This window comes from Phycodurus eques, chromosome 7 (genome assembly GCF_024500275.1).
Source record: "Phycodurus eques isolate BA_2022a chromosome 7, UOR_Pequ_1.1, whole genome shotgun sequence".
NCBI classification, from domain to species: Eukaryota; Metazoa; Chordata; class Actinopteri; order Syngnathiformes; family Syngnathidae; genus Phycodurus; species Phycodurus eques.
This window is the reverse complement of record NC_084531.1, coordinates 16698162-16714238: the sequence shown is the minus strand read 5'-3', so window position 1 is coordinate 16714238 and position 16077 is coordinate 16698162. Positions and strand designations below refer to the sequence as shown.

Below are 16077 nucleotides of genomic sequence, written 5' to 3'. Positions count from 1 at the left end.
AAATGCGACTTCTCCTGGCGTATGAAAGAGTCAGTGACGTCACACGCATGCGCACGAAACAGGCCGTCACATTGCACAAGCGCACAAACACGAGGCGCACTGTTTTGAAGTAAATATGGCCCCTAGCGTAGGTCTTGTCATGACGCATTTGTGCCAATTTCAAGGATTGTGTGCAACCGGAGCCCTCATTTTTTCTTATATTTATCAGTTGTTAAGCATATTCTTTTCGCCACTGACTGTTTTCTTCTCCTTCGTCTGCCGTTGCTGTTTTGTCTAACAATTATGATGTTTGTCGCCTTTTGATGACGAGATGGTCGGATGAGCGCGATGTGAGCGTCCATACTGCACTCGCATCGGATACATAACTGATTTATATTTCCACATGAAAAAGGCCTGAGTCGGATGTGGAAAAAAATCTGAATTGTTCTGCTCACATTGAAATGAAAAAATCAGATACATGTGAGATTGAACAAAAAAAAATCCGAATTGACCTACAGTGTGAACACAGCCTAATTGTCCTTAGGTGCGAATGAATGGTTACATGTCTGTCTATATGTGGCGATCAGTACAGGGTGCACGCAGCCTCTCGCCCTAAATCTGCTGGGATAGAGTTCAGCACATCAGTGACCCAAATGAGGATTAGTGGTATAGTATAGAAAATAAATAGAACACTCCTGTTTTTCATCTACCCTGGTGGAGTGCATCAGTATTTGATACTGTAATGCTGTTGAAGAGTGGTTCTTAACCTGGGTTCGATCAAACCCCACGGGCTCGGTGAGTCATGTGGAGGACAAGACACAGACAGTGTGTGTGTTCATGCGTCCATCTGTCCATAAAGGCTTTTTCACACTGCACTTAGCTGTCAACTAAACCATTTATTGTGTATGTGCCGCGAGGGCGCGAAGATGGAACGACGTGTCAAATCGTGTAGCAATGCTCAAGGTGGGCATTTGGTGTCGTGGCAGCGGGCTAAGTAGTGGTGTCGATGGAGTGTCAGACAGCGCATCACATGACTAGAAGACCAAATACGTCAGCGCGCTGAATTTCCAATTCCCTTGTTGTGATTGTACATATGGTGTTGTGTGCAACAGCATGCCGCACAATGAGAAGGCCTCCTTGTTTTTTTGTGCTGTCGACAAACATGGAATGTACCAACACTTTGCCCCTACTAGCTTTTGTTCTTTGAACACAGTGATTCTGTGTGCCAAATGATGTGTGCTAATGAGTGGTTCGTCCGTCCATCCATCCATCCATCCATTCATCCATTTTCTTAACCGCTTATCCTCACTGGGGTCGTGGGTGTGCTGGTGCCAATCTCAGCTAACTGGGCAGGAGGCAGACTACACCCTGAACCGGAAGCCAGCCAAACACAGGGCACATATAAACAACCAACCATTCGCACTCATATTTACGCCTAGACAATATAGAGTCTTCAATTAACCTACCATTCATATTTTTGGAATGTGGGAGGAAACCGGAGTGCAAACCCACACAGGCACAGAGAGAACATGCAAACTCCACACAGGGGAGGACCCGGATTTGAACCCGGGTCCTCAGAAATGTGAGGCAGGTGTGCTAACAAGTTATCACCGTGCTGCCCTGCGTGGTTCATTTTGTGTAATAATAAAATATACACTGTATTTTTAATTTTAACTAAATTAATTATTTTCCCAATTAGGGGGCTGTGAATGCGTGACTGAAATTTGCCTCCAACAAGATTAAGAACCACTGCTATAAAGTTAAAATTATATGTGTGTGTGTGTGTGTGCGCGCGCGCGTGCGTGTGGGTTGTTGTTGGTGGGGGCCCACCAAGGGGCGCATTTTGAAGGTAGGATCGCCACTGGGTGGACATATAATTTTGCATAACTTCACCTTCTTATGCAACCATCCACTGTCTAACTTTGGCTGTTAAAAAACATGTAAAAACTGAATGATTGATTTCACACAATGTTCTAAATTAGTTGAAAATGTGGCGATAAGAGTGGTAATTTTATAAAGGTGGTATTTGCTGTAAAGAAGTGTTATTGGCCTGGAATGTCTCCACCTCCTCATGTTTGTGGGTCAGTTGAGTGCAACACGCAACAGGCAGGGCGGAACTGCTCGAGTGCGTCGAAGCGAGGCGGACGTTTGGCTCTGAGTTTGTACAAGTCGAAGTTTAAGCATGGTGACGTGCTCGGCCCTTTTCTGACGTGCCCCGGGTACACAACGGACACCGTCGTGGCTCGTTTAAAAGGCAGTTTTGGGCACCGTTTGAACTTCCTTGACGTTTTTGCCCTCGACTTGTTTTTTTTTTTTTTTTGACGACAAGGGAGGCGACGGAGGCAGCCCTCGGCAGCCATCTTTGGAGCTGCCTTGCCTGGGAGTGGAATTCGACCATTCTGGCAACCTCAGTCACTTCCAAGGGTGTGGATTGTCTTTGCTTTCTTTCTTCTTCCTTTTTTTCTGTCTTTATTTTTTTTGTTTTAAACCTAAATGAGCACTGTCGTCTTCATGTGGCCGTCGATTGACAGCGCAGAGAACCGCAAAAATCTGACACGCTAATTTGGCCACGGGGCCAGGGGACGAGCAGGGAAGGAACACTGCGTTTTTGGTAAAGTGTTTTGAATTTCACGACATTTCTGCAGCACCGCCTGAGAGCTGGCCTGTCAAAAGAGGGTGAGTTGCTAACATTGCTAAGCTAACGTAGCAAACATCCCCGTAGCTTAGCCTCCAAGTGACTTATCTGTACTAAACTGATGTTATCTGTACTAAACTGACTCAAAAGTGAATGTTGTTGTCCTGAACTCACAAACTCCGAACTACACGCTCAGTTTTGAACATTACGCGCATTGTTCGGATTGTTTTATCATATGACACGTAACTTAATCTGGCTAACGTCAAATTTGGTGCTAACATCACAGCCAACGCAGGGCTAGTAGTCGGGGCTCTGCTCAGACCACAACATTTTAAAGGCTTTGTAATACAACTAACGTCGGTTTATTTCATCGAGAGACTAGCATAGAGAAGTGACAACGATAAAATAATCTCGAAAACTACTTGTGTTGCAACTTCATTGGGTGTGGGGGATGATTTACTAACCACAGGTAATCTCGTTTAGCTAGCGATAATCGTTGGTCTAAGTGGTTAGCATTATATCAGATATAACTGCGACATAGGTGGGTCGTAATGGGTGTTTTCACACGTAAGTACATATGACCACCGAAATAGAACACTCTTGAATGAATGCGCGGATGAATGTGTGGTGCAGGATCAACTTTACTATTAAACAAAAACCTGTCCTTTGATTTTTGGGTTAGTGTCAAAAGGAAATGGCTTATTTAATCACAATGTTGGCAAAATGTGAACATGCAGTCATGTTCTGCTTGTTGATAAACGTTATCTGTGGTCTGAGGACTTCCCTGCCTACTTCATTAAATTGAATATTGCCATAGGATCCACATATCCTGTACATAAATGAATAATGAAGAGCAAAACAGACATGACTTTACAATGCTCAAACAGCCCTTTGCCATCGTATGTTCAAAGTAGTCAATAGAATTTTACTATATTTCCTGACCCCACCAATTCCTTTTTAGGTTTAATGTAGAGATACTCATTTTGTCATTAGACTGTTGTCGCAACGTTAATTGCCCTATAGCTGTGTGGACAGGAAGTGGTGACAAATGTGCTGCATGGTGAAGGCACAAATTGGGAATAGGAACCCTCCAGCTCAGTCGTCTTGTCCTGCCACATTCTTGTGCGGGTGCGTGCTGTGGTGCGAAAACAAAATGAAGGTGGTGGGGGGGCGTCAGGGCAATGGCAATAAATAAGGACAGTTACATATATGGTAATGAGGCCTTAAGGCAGCGGTGTCAAACTCGCCACATTGTAGAGGGCCATTACGTCTGTGAACCCATATAAATATATGATGGGCTCATATTATTACACATACACTACAAATTGATGGCTAACTTGTTTTGAAATCAGAAGCCAGTAAAACATTGCTCGTTCTACTATTAATCTATGTATTTTAAAAGGGGATTGGTAACAAAAATGCTCGCAATATCTTAATGCAATTTTGGTACTTTAGCAAGATACATAAAGTCCACACGCATGATTTGCTCTTGTGGGCCACATTAAATGATCAGGCCCGCCGGACCTCTAGTTTGACACATGTACTTTGAGGCTTCTTTATACTCGCACGGACCGTGTCCGCGCTGACGTCACTGCGGCTATCCGGCACGTATCCTTTATACTCTAGCGGAACCCACGTGCGCAGTTTTGAAAATGTACTGCAGTTCACCTCCAAGTCGAGGGTGTCGCTACTGCTGGTTTTGGCTAGGACACCACAGGGTGGAGTTTTCTCTGCATTTTTTTGGCCATTTCTGGGAGCCTTTTTACTTTCCTTTCAGTAACAAGGAACACAGCAACAACAATGGTAGAACAAATGGACCCTGATGACCAGATGATGCGTTTAATTATGCTGCAAAATCGATCGAGAAGGTGGCGGTGTATATGGTATGTACAACCAAGGGGCACGCTGAGTATGTCATCACAACATGTGACTAAAACGGACCAATCACAAGAGATGATCTCCACGGCGTTCGACGACTATTTTTGCCGTGTGCGCGACAAGCTACGCAGAGGGGCCGCGTGGGGCAATTCGTTGTCGACCGCGGGAGTATAAAGAAGCCTTTAAAGGAGACATATATTGTGCATTTTTTTTCATAATATAAACCAGTTCCCGGGTATCTTAACATGCCTGTCTCATGCTTTTGTCAAGAATTTTAGAAAATTATTGACTCGTTTTAGGCGTGGAGCTGTCTGTTAAAGTGAAACAGCCCACATACTGCTGGGCTAATGGCGAGCTCAGTTTTCATTAGAATGACAACATAGTGGGCAAGAAGTGTGCGTTGGTCCTGGCTAATGGCTGTCTCCGTGACGAGTGTTCGTGGTGGCCAGCTGCTCGGATCTTCTCGCAGAAGCTGAACCCAGAATGTGGCAAACAAGTCAGCACCCAAGGTAATGAAGGGATTTTTGTGGCACATGGAACCAAACAAACACCCATCCCATGCTCTGCCCCACCATCAATCAAGTAATTGTCATTTATAGAAGCTTTTGGCTTTGATGTGATTGCTTGTGGTTAATTAGTCGCACTATTTCATGACAGTGGGACTCGCTCACAGACGCATTTCAGAAATAGGCAGATAATTCAAGATTTACTTTGTTGTCTCACAATTGATGGGTCAGCAGGCATAGACTCCAGAGACCCAACTCTTTGGATAGAAAAAGTCAATTTTCCATAATGTCTCCTTTAATTTGTGGCCATGGCTTGTTGCATTTGTGTGGAATTGCGACTTGTTCATTGTTGGCAGACAAAAAGATGTCTGCTTGAGCTGGTTCTCACAGGCGGGCAGAGAGAAGTCTTGTGACTCCCGCCTCGACTCCGCATCTGCTTGCAACTGATCATCTGAGCTGCACTGCACTCAGTGAGCCTCTTTTGGTGATCTTTTAGTCTACATCTGTATGGCAGTAGCGAAAGACAGCATAAATAGCTCAGCGTCAACCAGATGAAAGTTTTGACATGACAGGATTTGTTGACCCGACGACATTCTGCCCGCTGTATATAATTTAAACAACAAGGAAGAGAAACCCACATTTCCCCACAAGCCAACATGAAGTTCTTTTCTCACATGAAATTTTTTCTCCCATCCAGAACTAAAGCGGGTTACATGTAAAGATTTTTATAAGGTAAATATCCCGCAGTTGACAATACAACAATCACAAGCCTATGAAATGTTTGAGGTCATGCGTTTTCCAGGAGCGTACAGGTTTGACGAGATGTCCCATCACTGGAATGCTTTGTCTCAGTTAGGCATCTGACAAGTGAGGCAGTGTGCTGTCACCTCGGGGCCTTTTGTCAGGGGGTGACATTGGTCTGTTCGCATACCACTGGCAGCGGTGGTGTGAGGTGAGGGTTCTGATCTCATGACTGGAGTTGCTTAGTTGCCACCATGGCAACCGACTTATCTTGTGTTACCCCAGGATGTTCTCCGCCCTTGAACTAGACACCGCTGTTCCTATTAACATCTTGTTTAGTTGATTTCCCTCGCTTTCTTTAAAGGTCCCCTTCTATCCAATTTTTTAAATTTTAGTTTTGTAATCTTTGATGTCGTTTCATCGGGTTTGCAAGATAATTTGGGTTAGAAATCCCCAAAATATCCCTTTCAAGCTATCGAGCTAGCTCTGATTGGATTGCTCATCTTCCCCAATTTAAATATGGAAACAGCTTGGCTGTGATTGCTCCATATCATGGGGTCTTCTCGCATCTAGAAGCTTGTGGTGGCCAAGCATTCATAGCGATGTTGTCCTTCAATGTCTTACAATCATTGTGAAGCACACTTGACCAAGCGTTGGATTGTTGGACCACTAATAGGGAACGTGATCTGAAAAGGAACGTGGGTGAAAATTAAAGTTTGAGTTTATGCTCATCATCCCCTCCCATTCATTGGAATCAAACCTGCCACGATGACCATCGCTGGCGTCAATTAATGCAAGCTTCGCTCTTGCATCCATTGTTACCCATAAATTATGGATATAGTTTTAAAACACAACATTATGTGTACTTTATTGACTGTATTTGTATGGCTTGGCAGCTGCTGAGATTCAAAACCTGGAAATGTCATGTTGCCATTTAGCTGAGTTAAGTGGGTGGGTACCAACCACAAAGTGGACAAGTACTTGAATAATGAGTTAACCTTTTACGTCACTAATGCATAAATCGTAAATCTGATCCGGTCGTTTTGCAATCCTTATACATTGTGTCTTTGTAGGTCTAGAGAAAGCCTATGACAGAGTACCCAGAGAGGAACGGTGGTACTGCATGCGGAAGTCTGGAGAAGCAAGAGTAGTACAATCCCCTCCAAATGTATTGGTACAGCAAGGTCAATTCCTTTGTTTTTGTTGCATACTGAATACATTTGGTTTTCAGATCAAAACATGAATGTAAGACATACGTTTAGAATTCCAGCTTTTATATCATGGTATTTACATCTAGATGTGGTAGAAAACTCAGGACTGAGCACCTTTTGTTTGAACCCAACCACTTTTCAAGTGACCAAAAGTATTGGAAAATGTGACTGATGGGTGTTTCTAGTTGCTCAGATATTACCTTTAAGATGAATTGCTTAAACTTTAGATAGTGCTTTTTTTGGCTTTGGGTTTCACCTGTGAAAACTGCAATTGCTATTTCGCAAACATGAAAACCAAGGGTATCAACAGCAGTTGATGACAGAAACATCGTGAGAACTGTTAAGAAACACCCAAAGACAACAGTCAGTGACATCACTGCCAACCTCCATAGGGCAGGGGTGAAGGTATCACAATCCACTGTTCAAAGAAGACTACGAGAGAAGAAATAAGAATCGGAAGGCCAGGCCAGATTGGATTTTGCACAAAGATGAGCCACAAAAGTTTTGGAACTAAGTTTTATGGACTGATGAGACCAAAGTTAACCTCTACTAAAGTGATGGAAAGACCAAAGTATGTAGAAAGAAAGTATCTGACCTTCAAATAAAAGTTGCTATGTCCTGAGTTGTTTAACACATCCATCCATCCATTTCCTTTACCGCTTATCCTCACTCGGGCCGCGGGCGTGCTGGAGCCTATCACAGCTATCTTCGGGCGGGAGGCAGGGTACACCTTGAACCGGTCGCCAGCCAATCGCAGGGCACACGAAACAAACAACCATTCGCACTCAGAATCACAATTACGGGCAATTTAGAGTCTCCAATCAACCTACCACGCATGTTTTTGGGATGTGGGAGGAAACCGGAGTGCCCGGAGAAAACCCACCCAGGCACGGGGAGGACATGCAAACTCCACACAGGCGGGGCCGGGATTTGAACCCCGGTCCCCAGAACTGTGAGGCGGATGTGCTAACCAGTCATCCACCGTTTCGGCTTGTTTAACACATCAAGATGTAAATACCATGAAATAAAAGCTGGAATTCTGAACTTTTCTCATATTCATCTTTTGATCTGAGACCCAAATGTGTTCAGTATACAGCAAAAACAAAGGAATTGACCTCGCCGTTCTAATGCTTTTGGAGGGGACTGTGTGTTACAATAATACAGGACATGCATGAGGGCAGCAGAACAGTGGTGAGGTGTGCTGTAGGTGTGACGGGAGTTAGAGGTGGAGGTGGGACTGCATCAGGGATCAGTCCCTGAGCTCCTTCCTGTTTGCAGTGGTGATGAATAGGCTGATGATAAGGTTAAACTGGAATCCCCGTGGACCATGATGTTCGCAGATGATATAGAGATTGCAGTGATCAGAGGTGGTTAGGAACTACATTTACTCAAGTAAAATTTTGGATAAATTGTACTTGTCAGAGTAGTTTTAATGAGTGATACGTTTTACTTTTATTCAAGTATTTATTTTAAGAAGAAACAGTTATTTTACTCCGTTACAATGCTCTCCACGCCACTCGCTACTTTCATTCATCAATAATTGCGTGCGCGATGCATTTTTAGACTTTTGTTTTCGACTTCCGCATTGGGCGCCGTTGCTCCAATCCATCGTGATTACCAGAGTGATATTTGACTCAAGTTCACCAATCAAACGACACAGTCACATGCCTGCACACAGTCTTCTATTGGGCTTCGCGGGGCAATCAAAGTGAGTCGTGACAGCCACGCGGGACTCGTGTTTACATTACACACCACGAAAAACAACAGTTTTAACTTGTAGTGTAGTTTTGTCACTGCCCAAACTTGGGCAGTGACAAAACTATTTCAACCCACTTCTAACTTCAGAAAACACCTCGCGGTAAGTTGTTTTTGGTGTTGTTGTGGCTGTGCATATGGCATTAGCCCTATTTTATGGTAATGTTACTGTAAAACATGCATCTTGGCATGTTCTCTCTCTCTCACACACACACACACACACACTTTATCAATACGGCTCGTCAGCAAACAGCTTCTTCTTTCAGTCATTTTAGTTGCTAAAGCAAATAACGTTTCTGTAAGGCCCCGTGCATGTGTTGGTTTGATGCACTTAAAAATTTAAATAGTGGCAGGTGTGTGTGTGTGGACTCCCATTGAACATGAGTTTGAATGTGATCTGTTACTTCTGAACGCAGCCTCATCCCAGTTGTAAGAGGGGACGCATCCTCCCATCTAGCCTAAGTCAATCACATTCAAGTTTATTTCAGTTGTTTATTTTCACCTCCCCTCTCAAAAAGAAAAAAAAAATAATCAGTTGTACAAATTCTAGGTCACATTAATGGTAATGGATTATCCATCCATCCATTTTCAACACTGCTTATCCTGGTTTGGGTCGCGGGGCGGAGGAGCCTATCCCATCTGACTTCAGGCGAAAGGTGGACTAGACCATGACCTGGTCGCCAGTCAGTCGCAGGACGTAATGGATTATGTTAGTAATAATTATTTTGCAACACAAAAACCTGACATTTGAACAGGGGTGTGTATACGTTTTATATCCACTGCAGACTTGTTCCCATTTTTGTAATCTGCCTGGTGAGCCGACAGTATTGTGGTGTTTAACAAGTAAAAATAAAATACTATAAGACCATTTCTTGGAGCTGAATTTGATTTCTTTTAGATTGTGATGTTCATCAATATCTGAATTTGCACATTTTATTTAGTTATTTTTATTTTATTTGATGTTCATATTCACGTTATTCACTGAGTACTTTCTTACTCAAGTAATTATTTGGAGGACTACGTTTTACTTTTACTTGAATCATATTATTGTAAAGTAACAATACTCTTACTTGAGTACAGTATTTTGCTACTCTGGCAGTGAAAGCGGGGAGCAGGTGGAGGAACAGTTAGAAAGGTAGAGGCATGCACTGGAAAGGAGAGGAATGAAGATTAGCTGAAGGAAGACAGAATACATGTGCAGGAATAAGGAGTGGAGGGGGAAAGGTGAGGCTAAAGGGAGAAGAGTTAGCGAGGATGGAGGACTGTAAATACTTGGTCAACAGTCCAGAGCAATGGTGAGTGTGGTAAGGAAGTGAAGAAATCGGTCTAAGCGGGTTGGAACAGGCGGAGTTAGGTGTCAGGTGTGTTAAGTGACAGAAGAGTCTTTGTTTGGATGAAGGCCAAAGTTTATAACACAGTGGTGAGACTGCCATGATGTACGGATTAGAGACAGTGGCAGTGAAGAGACAGCAGGAAGCAGAGCTGGAGGTGGCGGAAAAGAAAATGTTGAGGTTCTCTCAAGGAGTGACCAGGTTGGATAGAAGTAAAAATGAGCTCATCAGAGGGACAGCCAAGGTTAGACGTTTTGGAGACCAAGTTAGAGAGAGCAGACTTCGATGGTTTGGACACGTCCAGAGCAGAGATAGTGAGTATAATAGTTGAAGGATGATGAGGAAGGAGCTGCCAGGCAAGAGAGCTCGAGGAAGACCACAGAGAAGGTTGATATATGTAGTGAGGTAAGACATGATGGCAGTTGGTGTTGGAGAGGAGGATGCAGGAGATAGGGGTCGCGCCACAGCGTGTCATCCTTTTCTATGTAAGCCTAACGGGACAAGCTGAAAGGAAAAGAAGATGCCGTTTGCATTCAATCGACAAACCGCATAGTTGTCAAACTTACACCATGTCACAGACTAATTTTGACCAATGTTATGCATCAAGCAATAGAAATTAATGGATTCTGATAGATGGGGACCTTTTAAAGAAATCATATTCACCACCGAGGAATTCAGTAAAATATACATTACCATTGAACATCTACATCTAAACACAATCCATTGCAGTATGCTGGTGAGGACTCTTAACAGTCTTGACTGTAAGACAGGTGTCTTGCACGTCATGCACAAAGTGTTTCAACCTCTTAAATATTTGTGAATTTTTTTTTTTTTTTTCAACCTCAAGAAATCTAGTATGTTGTGCTACTGAATTGTCCCTTACGAATCCAGAATTAAAAACACTGTACGGTGCAAAAATACTTCTAAAATTAGCAACATGACAAGATTTCCTAAAAATGAGTCTGTCAACATGCTGAATCTGGATGCTGAATCTTGAAGCTGAACGCAACGCACCAAGAATTTTGAATATCTGATTATGTCCCAAACTGACTCGAACTCTGGACAACACCCGTCCATACAGCTGGGACAGTGAGAAAATTAGAGTAAGCATGTCATTAACAGTATTTATTAAAGTGATTTAATTGCAATAGGTTACCACCCATTATTTCTGTCATGTTTTAATGTTGATTTTATCAAAATTTATGTCAGTGGCCAATCCTTGAATGCCCCCTAGAGGTCATTGGAGTTTTAACTTTTGTGCTAGAGAATTATTTGAGCTGGGATGGGCTCCAGCACGCCCTCAACCCTTGTGAGGATAAGCTGTACAGAAAATGGATGGATGGATGAATACAGTACACAAGTATATACAATAAATGAACAAGTCATGCTCAATGAAAAAAAAAAAAAAAGATGACCGATCCGATCACCTTTTAAAAAAATTTTTTTTATAAAACTTGCTGATCGGTGGTCTGTCCCAAAAATCCTGATCGTGTAAAGCCTAGTACTGAGAATGGTGTGCTTGTTTACGTTTAGGAACTTACTGTATTGTGTTGGCATGTCAAGTCTGCACTAAGTGGCTGATATAATGTGGCTTCACCTTCACAAATATTTAGGTTATTGCTTCATGTTGATGACATCATTCTGTAACTTGTGTGGCGTACATTACCAAGTAATGGGTACGGTAAAGCTAATGCTTTTTTTGTACTGTGGATAAGTGATATTCCTGCCACTTGGCACTAACTTAATAATTTTTTTAAAAATCAGGTAATCAGTAAAGTAACTAAGTTACTTTATCAAGGTAACTGTGTCAACACAGCCCATAAGCTGGTGTGGGCTGAAATTCTGAGGGGTTCTCAAACGTTGACGCATCAAAATTACCGTGACGTTTCAAACGGCGTCACTTTCCTTAAAAACTTAGTGCAAATGGAACATTATTCGTGGGAAAAGCAGTGTGGGCAGTAGAAAAGGGTAATGTACTTTATTGATCAATTGTTTTTTTTCCCTGAATTTAGTTTTGGAGGATTTTAGAGGCATTTGGACTGCTCATTACATGTTTTTAAGAAAATTAACCAAAGATAGCAACCACTTGTAATGTTGCTGCTAAAAGGACTTAAAAACTGAGCAGACACTGTCATCAACTGTTGCAAAATAGCTTTTGTGATATATAAATGTTTTTCATTTTATTTATTTATTTATTTTTTTTCTCTTTCCTTTCAGTGGTGACCACATATGAGACGACTGTCCTGCAGATGAGCCGTTGGTGGGGGCAGTTTAGTCGCTGTCGCAGACCCAGATAGTTTGGCGGCAGCGGCATCGCACCCCCACCATCTCCCCACTATGCCCAACAGCAGTCGGACGGGGAGCCTTAAGGACCCCGAAATTGCTGAGCTCTTCTTCAAGGAAGACCCAGAGAAGCTCTTCTCGGACCTGCGCGAGATAGGACACGGCAGCTTTGGCGCCGTATATTTTGTGAGTATTTGCCAGTGTTCAAGTCTAGAGAGCTGAAGCATTTTTTGCCAGTTTTAGGGATGTGAATGTCATATTACTGTATTTCTGCAAATGGAGTCAAGGGGTGTTAATTGACTTGACTGCAGGTTGGTGTAATTTGTAATAATATTTTATTTTACCTGTATACTGTAATCAAATTTAGGTTAGCTGCCGTTTCAAACTAAATATAACTACTGTATTTTGGAAAAATTTAAGTTTGCCACGCATTTTTTTTCTGATCAGGAAAAGGGAGACGTTAATTTGAACGTGTTTATTTACTTTAAAATGAACACTTTATAATGGCTGGCTTGTAAACAAATGGTGTCTGGAATGGCTGCCCACCCATCAAGTGTGAAACTAAACAACCAAATAAATCTTTTGTGAGCTGCCCTATGTCTGAAAATATCTGTAACCTTGCTCTATGGAGGGAAAATTTAAATAACACCACCCCCACACCTACTTTCTCCACCCATGACTAGGCTGGATGTAGGTGCGCCGTTTATAAACGATGACTGAATTACTGGAAACATTGTCAAAGCCACAAGCTAAGCAAAGCTTGGTGGTATCTGACTCAGATTAGCATAAACTAATAGCATTACGAGCCTTAGCTTTTGATAATGGTATATACTAAAATGTTCGGCGAACTTGTCGATGTGGGTGGCGAGGAGTATTTGTGTTTGGACGCGTCTGCTGCATGTGCACATTAATTGACAAGTGTAATTTAGCATCTTGGTGATTAAGTGTCATCTCCACGATTAATAATACAAACAATACTTTGACTGGGTTTATTGGCTCCGGGTTAATTTTCTTAATGTAAAATATAGATTCACGGCTCAAAACAGCTCTGCCCTTGTCATGGTAACGCAAAATTGGACTTGCATTTCAACACCTTGCAGTAGAGTGAGCAGTGGGAGCCGACTGAGAAACTGTTTTATTTCAGGAAGGCTTTTAAAAAGAGGGTGAAAAGTGTACTTCATTACTGGAGTATTTTGTACAAAATATTTTATTGAGACACCTCGGAGCTATTTTAAAGCAATGTTTTCTCAGACGGGCATCTACTGGATGGTCACTATTTGAGGTATTATTCTAACAACCATAAGTTGAGTTCTTTAATGTTGTAGTCAATCCTGGTAGGTGAAGCAATTCTGTCCTACAGTAGTGCAGATTCAACCCCAACATATACACACTGGTTACATATTAAGGTATACCCATATAGAACGCTACATCCAAAAGTCTTTTTCAGAGACATAAGGAAAAATAAGAACCTAAAAGGTACTCTGCATTGCAGTCTTGGCAAATGCTTAATATTCATTGTTATCCACTTATGTAGGCTAAAGAAATAAGGTACTGCAAATGGGATAATTACATCCCCGTGTGCTTTGTCATTCAGGCACAGGATGTGCGAACAAGTGAGGTGGTGGCCATCAAGAAGATGTCCTACAGTGGAAAGCAGTCCAGTGAGGTAGTATTCCCCAATGTTGTTACCACAGTCATCATATGTGGCTTTTGGTTTGCTGTGAGTGACTTATCTTCCTTTCACACTCTCGCCTCAGAAATGGCAAGACATAATCAAAGAGGTGAAATTCCTACAGAGAATACAACACCCAAACAGCATCGAGTACAAAGGATGTTATCTGCGAGAGCACACTGCTTGGGTAAGAAGCAAAATGTGAATATGTTAAGGGATCTGGTGGGGTTGTGGATGCTTTTGATGAGACTATTTTTACACTGTTGTATTTTAGCTGGTGATGGAGTATTGTCTAGGGTCTGCTTCAGATCTGTTAGAGGGTGAGTTAAAGTTGAGCAATGTTTACATGAATCCTTGACTTTTTTTTTTTTTTTTTTTCTTCTGGATTTACAACGCGGCTGGTTGTTTGCTTTTACCTTCTCCAGTGCACAAGAAACCCCTACAAGAGGTTGAAATTGCTGCAATTACCCATGGTGCTCTTCAAGGTTTGGCCTATCTTCACTCCCACAACATGATTCACCGGTGAGTGTTCAGGAGGCTGTTGCAAGCACCAATAGCCTCGGGCTTTCTGTCTTCTCCACAGAGTTATCACCATTAACCTCCCCCACTGCCCCCACTCCCTCTCGTGTGTGTTTGACAGAGATATCAAGGCAGGAAACATCTTGCTGACAGAGCCAGGCCAGGTCAAACTTGCTGATTTCGGCTCGGCCTCCATCGCCTGCCCTGCCAACTCCTTTGTTGGGACGCCATATTGGTATGCTGACTAACACAAACGTTGTACACTACTCACATTTTGTAAAAGAAATCATTTATGTGGTTTTTGTGCATTTAGGATGGCCCCAGAGGTGATATTGGCTATGGATGAGGGCCAGTATGATGGAAAAGTGGACATCTGGTCTTTGGGAATAACCTGCATTGAACTAGGTAATTGTCACTGACATAAACTGTTTCATTAAGATGCTATATTTTAGCTTGACGTGTGTGTGTGGTTTGTAGCTGAGCGGAAGCCTCCACTGTTCAATATGAATGCAATGAGTGCCTTATACCACATAGCACAGAATGAGAGCCCCATGCTGCAGTCCAGTGAATGGTGAGTTGCATTTTTGTTTTAGTTTTGGTCCTCCAGAAAGAAAAATACAGTACCAGAAAATAACTGTTTGAGTCTCGTATTCCCTCGTTTTAGGACGGATTATTTCAGAAACTTTGTAGATTCTTGCCTTCAGAAGGGTCCCCAAGATAGACCGAACTCTGAAGAGCTTTTAAAGGTAAGCACTAATAGTCACTTTGACAGGGAATTATCATTATTCCTCATTCCAGTAACACAATTTCTCTTTTCTCTAGCATGCGTTTGTCCAGCGTGAGCGTCCCGAATCGGTTCTAATAGACCTAATAAATCGGACAAAAGATGCAGTGAGAGAACTGGACAATTTGCAGTATCGCAAAATGAAGAAGATTTTGTTCCATGAAGCCCACAATGGCCCCACAATTGAAGCTCCGGACGAGGAGGAGGTCAAGCTTTGCATCCTTTTCTAACGTTGTCATTGTTGTATAAAAAACATTTGTTCTTGACACCGTACACGTCGTCCTATTTTAGGAGCCAGAACACAGCGTGGGCAGAACGGGCACGGTAAACAGTGTGGGGAGCAACCAGTCCATTCCCAGTATGTCCATCAGTGCCAGCTCCCAGAGCAGCTCTGTCAACAGCCTGACTGATGCCGGTGACGATAAAGGAGAGGTGGACATGGAGGGGGACCACACCGTCATGTCTAACAGCTCTGTCATAAATCTCAAACCGGTAAAACAAATCTTGTTGCTTTATCAATTGGACTTGTAGCATATTCACAGTTCATGAGTAAAAACTTGAAACACATTTGATGACTTTACAACAGTACTAGCAATCCATTTTGCTGGATTATTTCTGCCTATTTAATGTTAACTACCAATATCTAGAACAGTGATTCCCAGCCACTGTGCGGCGATATGTAAGCTTACAATGTGTTTGGTAAGTTTATTTGAGTAAGTTTCAATGTGATTAGAGAGAGAGAGAGGGGGGGGGGGTATTTTAAGGCTTAGGCTTAAAAAAAAT

The 16077-nt window shown here is 42.5% G+C and overlaps 1 protein-coding gene across 3 annotated transcripts in view; it reads left to right on the top strand.

The window, feature by feature from the left end:
- The first annotated feature begins 2116 nt into the window (after positions 1–2116).
- taok1a (TAO kinase 1a) overlaps positions 2117–16077 on the top strand; it is a 37896-nt gene continuing 23935 nt past the window's right edge. Inside the window, exons 1-12 of one of the 3 annotated variants that reach the window (XM_061680812.1) lie at positions 2117–2403; positions 12254–12505; positions 13914–13985; positions 14077–14178; positions 14266–14311; positions 14417–14513; positions 14632–14745; positions 14824–14915; positions 14988–15081; positions 15175–15256; positions 15333–15500; positions 15586–15786. In XM_061680812.1, coding sequence (XP_061536796.1) covers positions 12374–12505; positions 13914–13985; positions 14077–14178; positions 14266–14311; positions 14417–14513; positions 14632–14745; positions 14824–14915; positions 14988–15081; positions 15175–15256; positions 15333–15500; positions 15586–15786 — 1200 coding nt within the window. In that variant the 5' untranslated portion in view covers positions 2117–2403; positions 12254–12373. Of the gene's footprint in view, positions 2656–4003; positions 5002–12253; positions 12506–13913; positions 13986–14076; positions 14179–14265; positions 14312–14416; positions 14514–14631; positions 14746–14823; positions 14916–14987; positions 15082–15174; positions 15257–15332; positions 15501–15585; positions 15787–16077 lie in introns of those variants that run through there. The other 2 variants (XM_061680811.1, XM_061680813.1) reach the window with 2 other exon arrangements.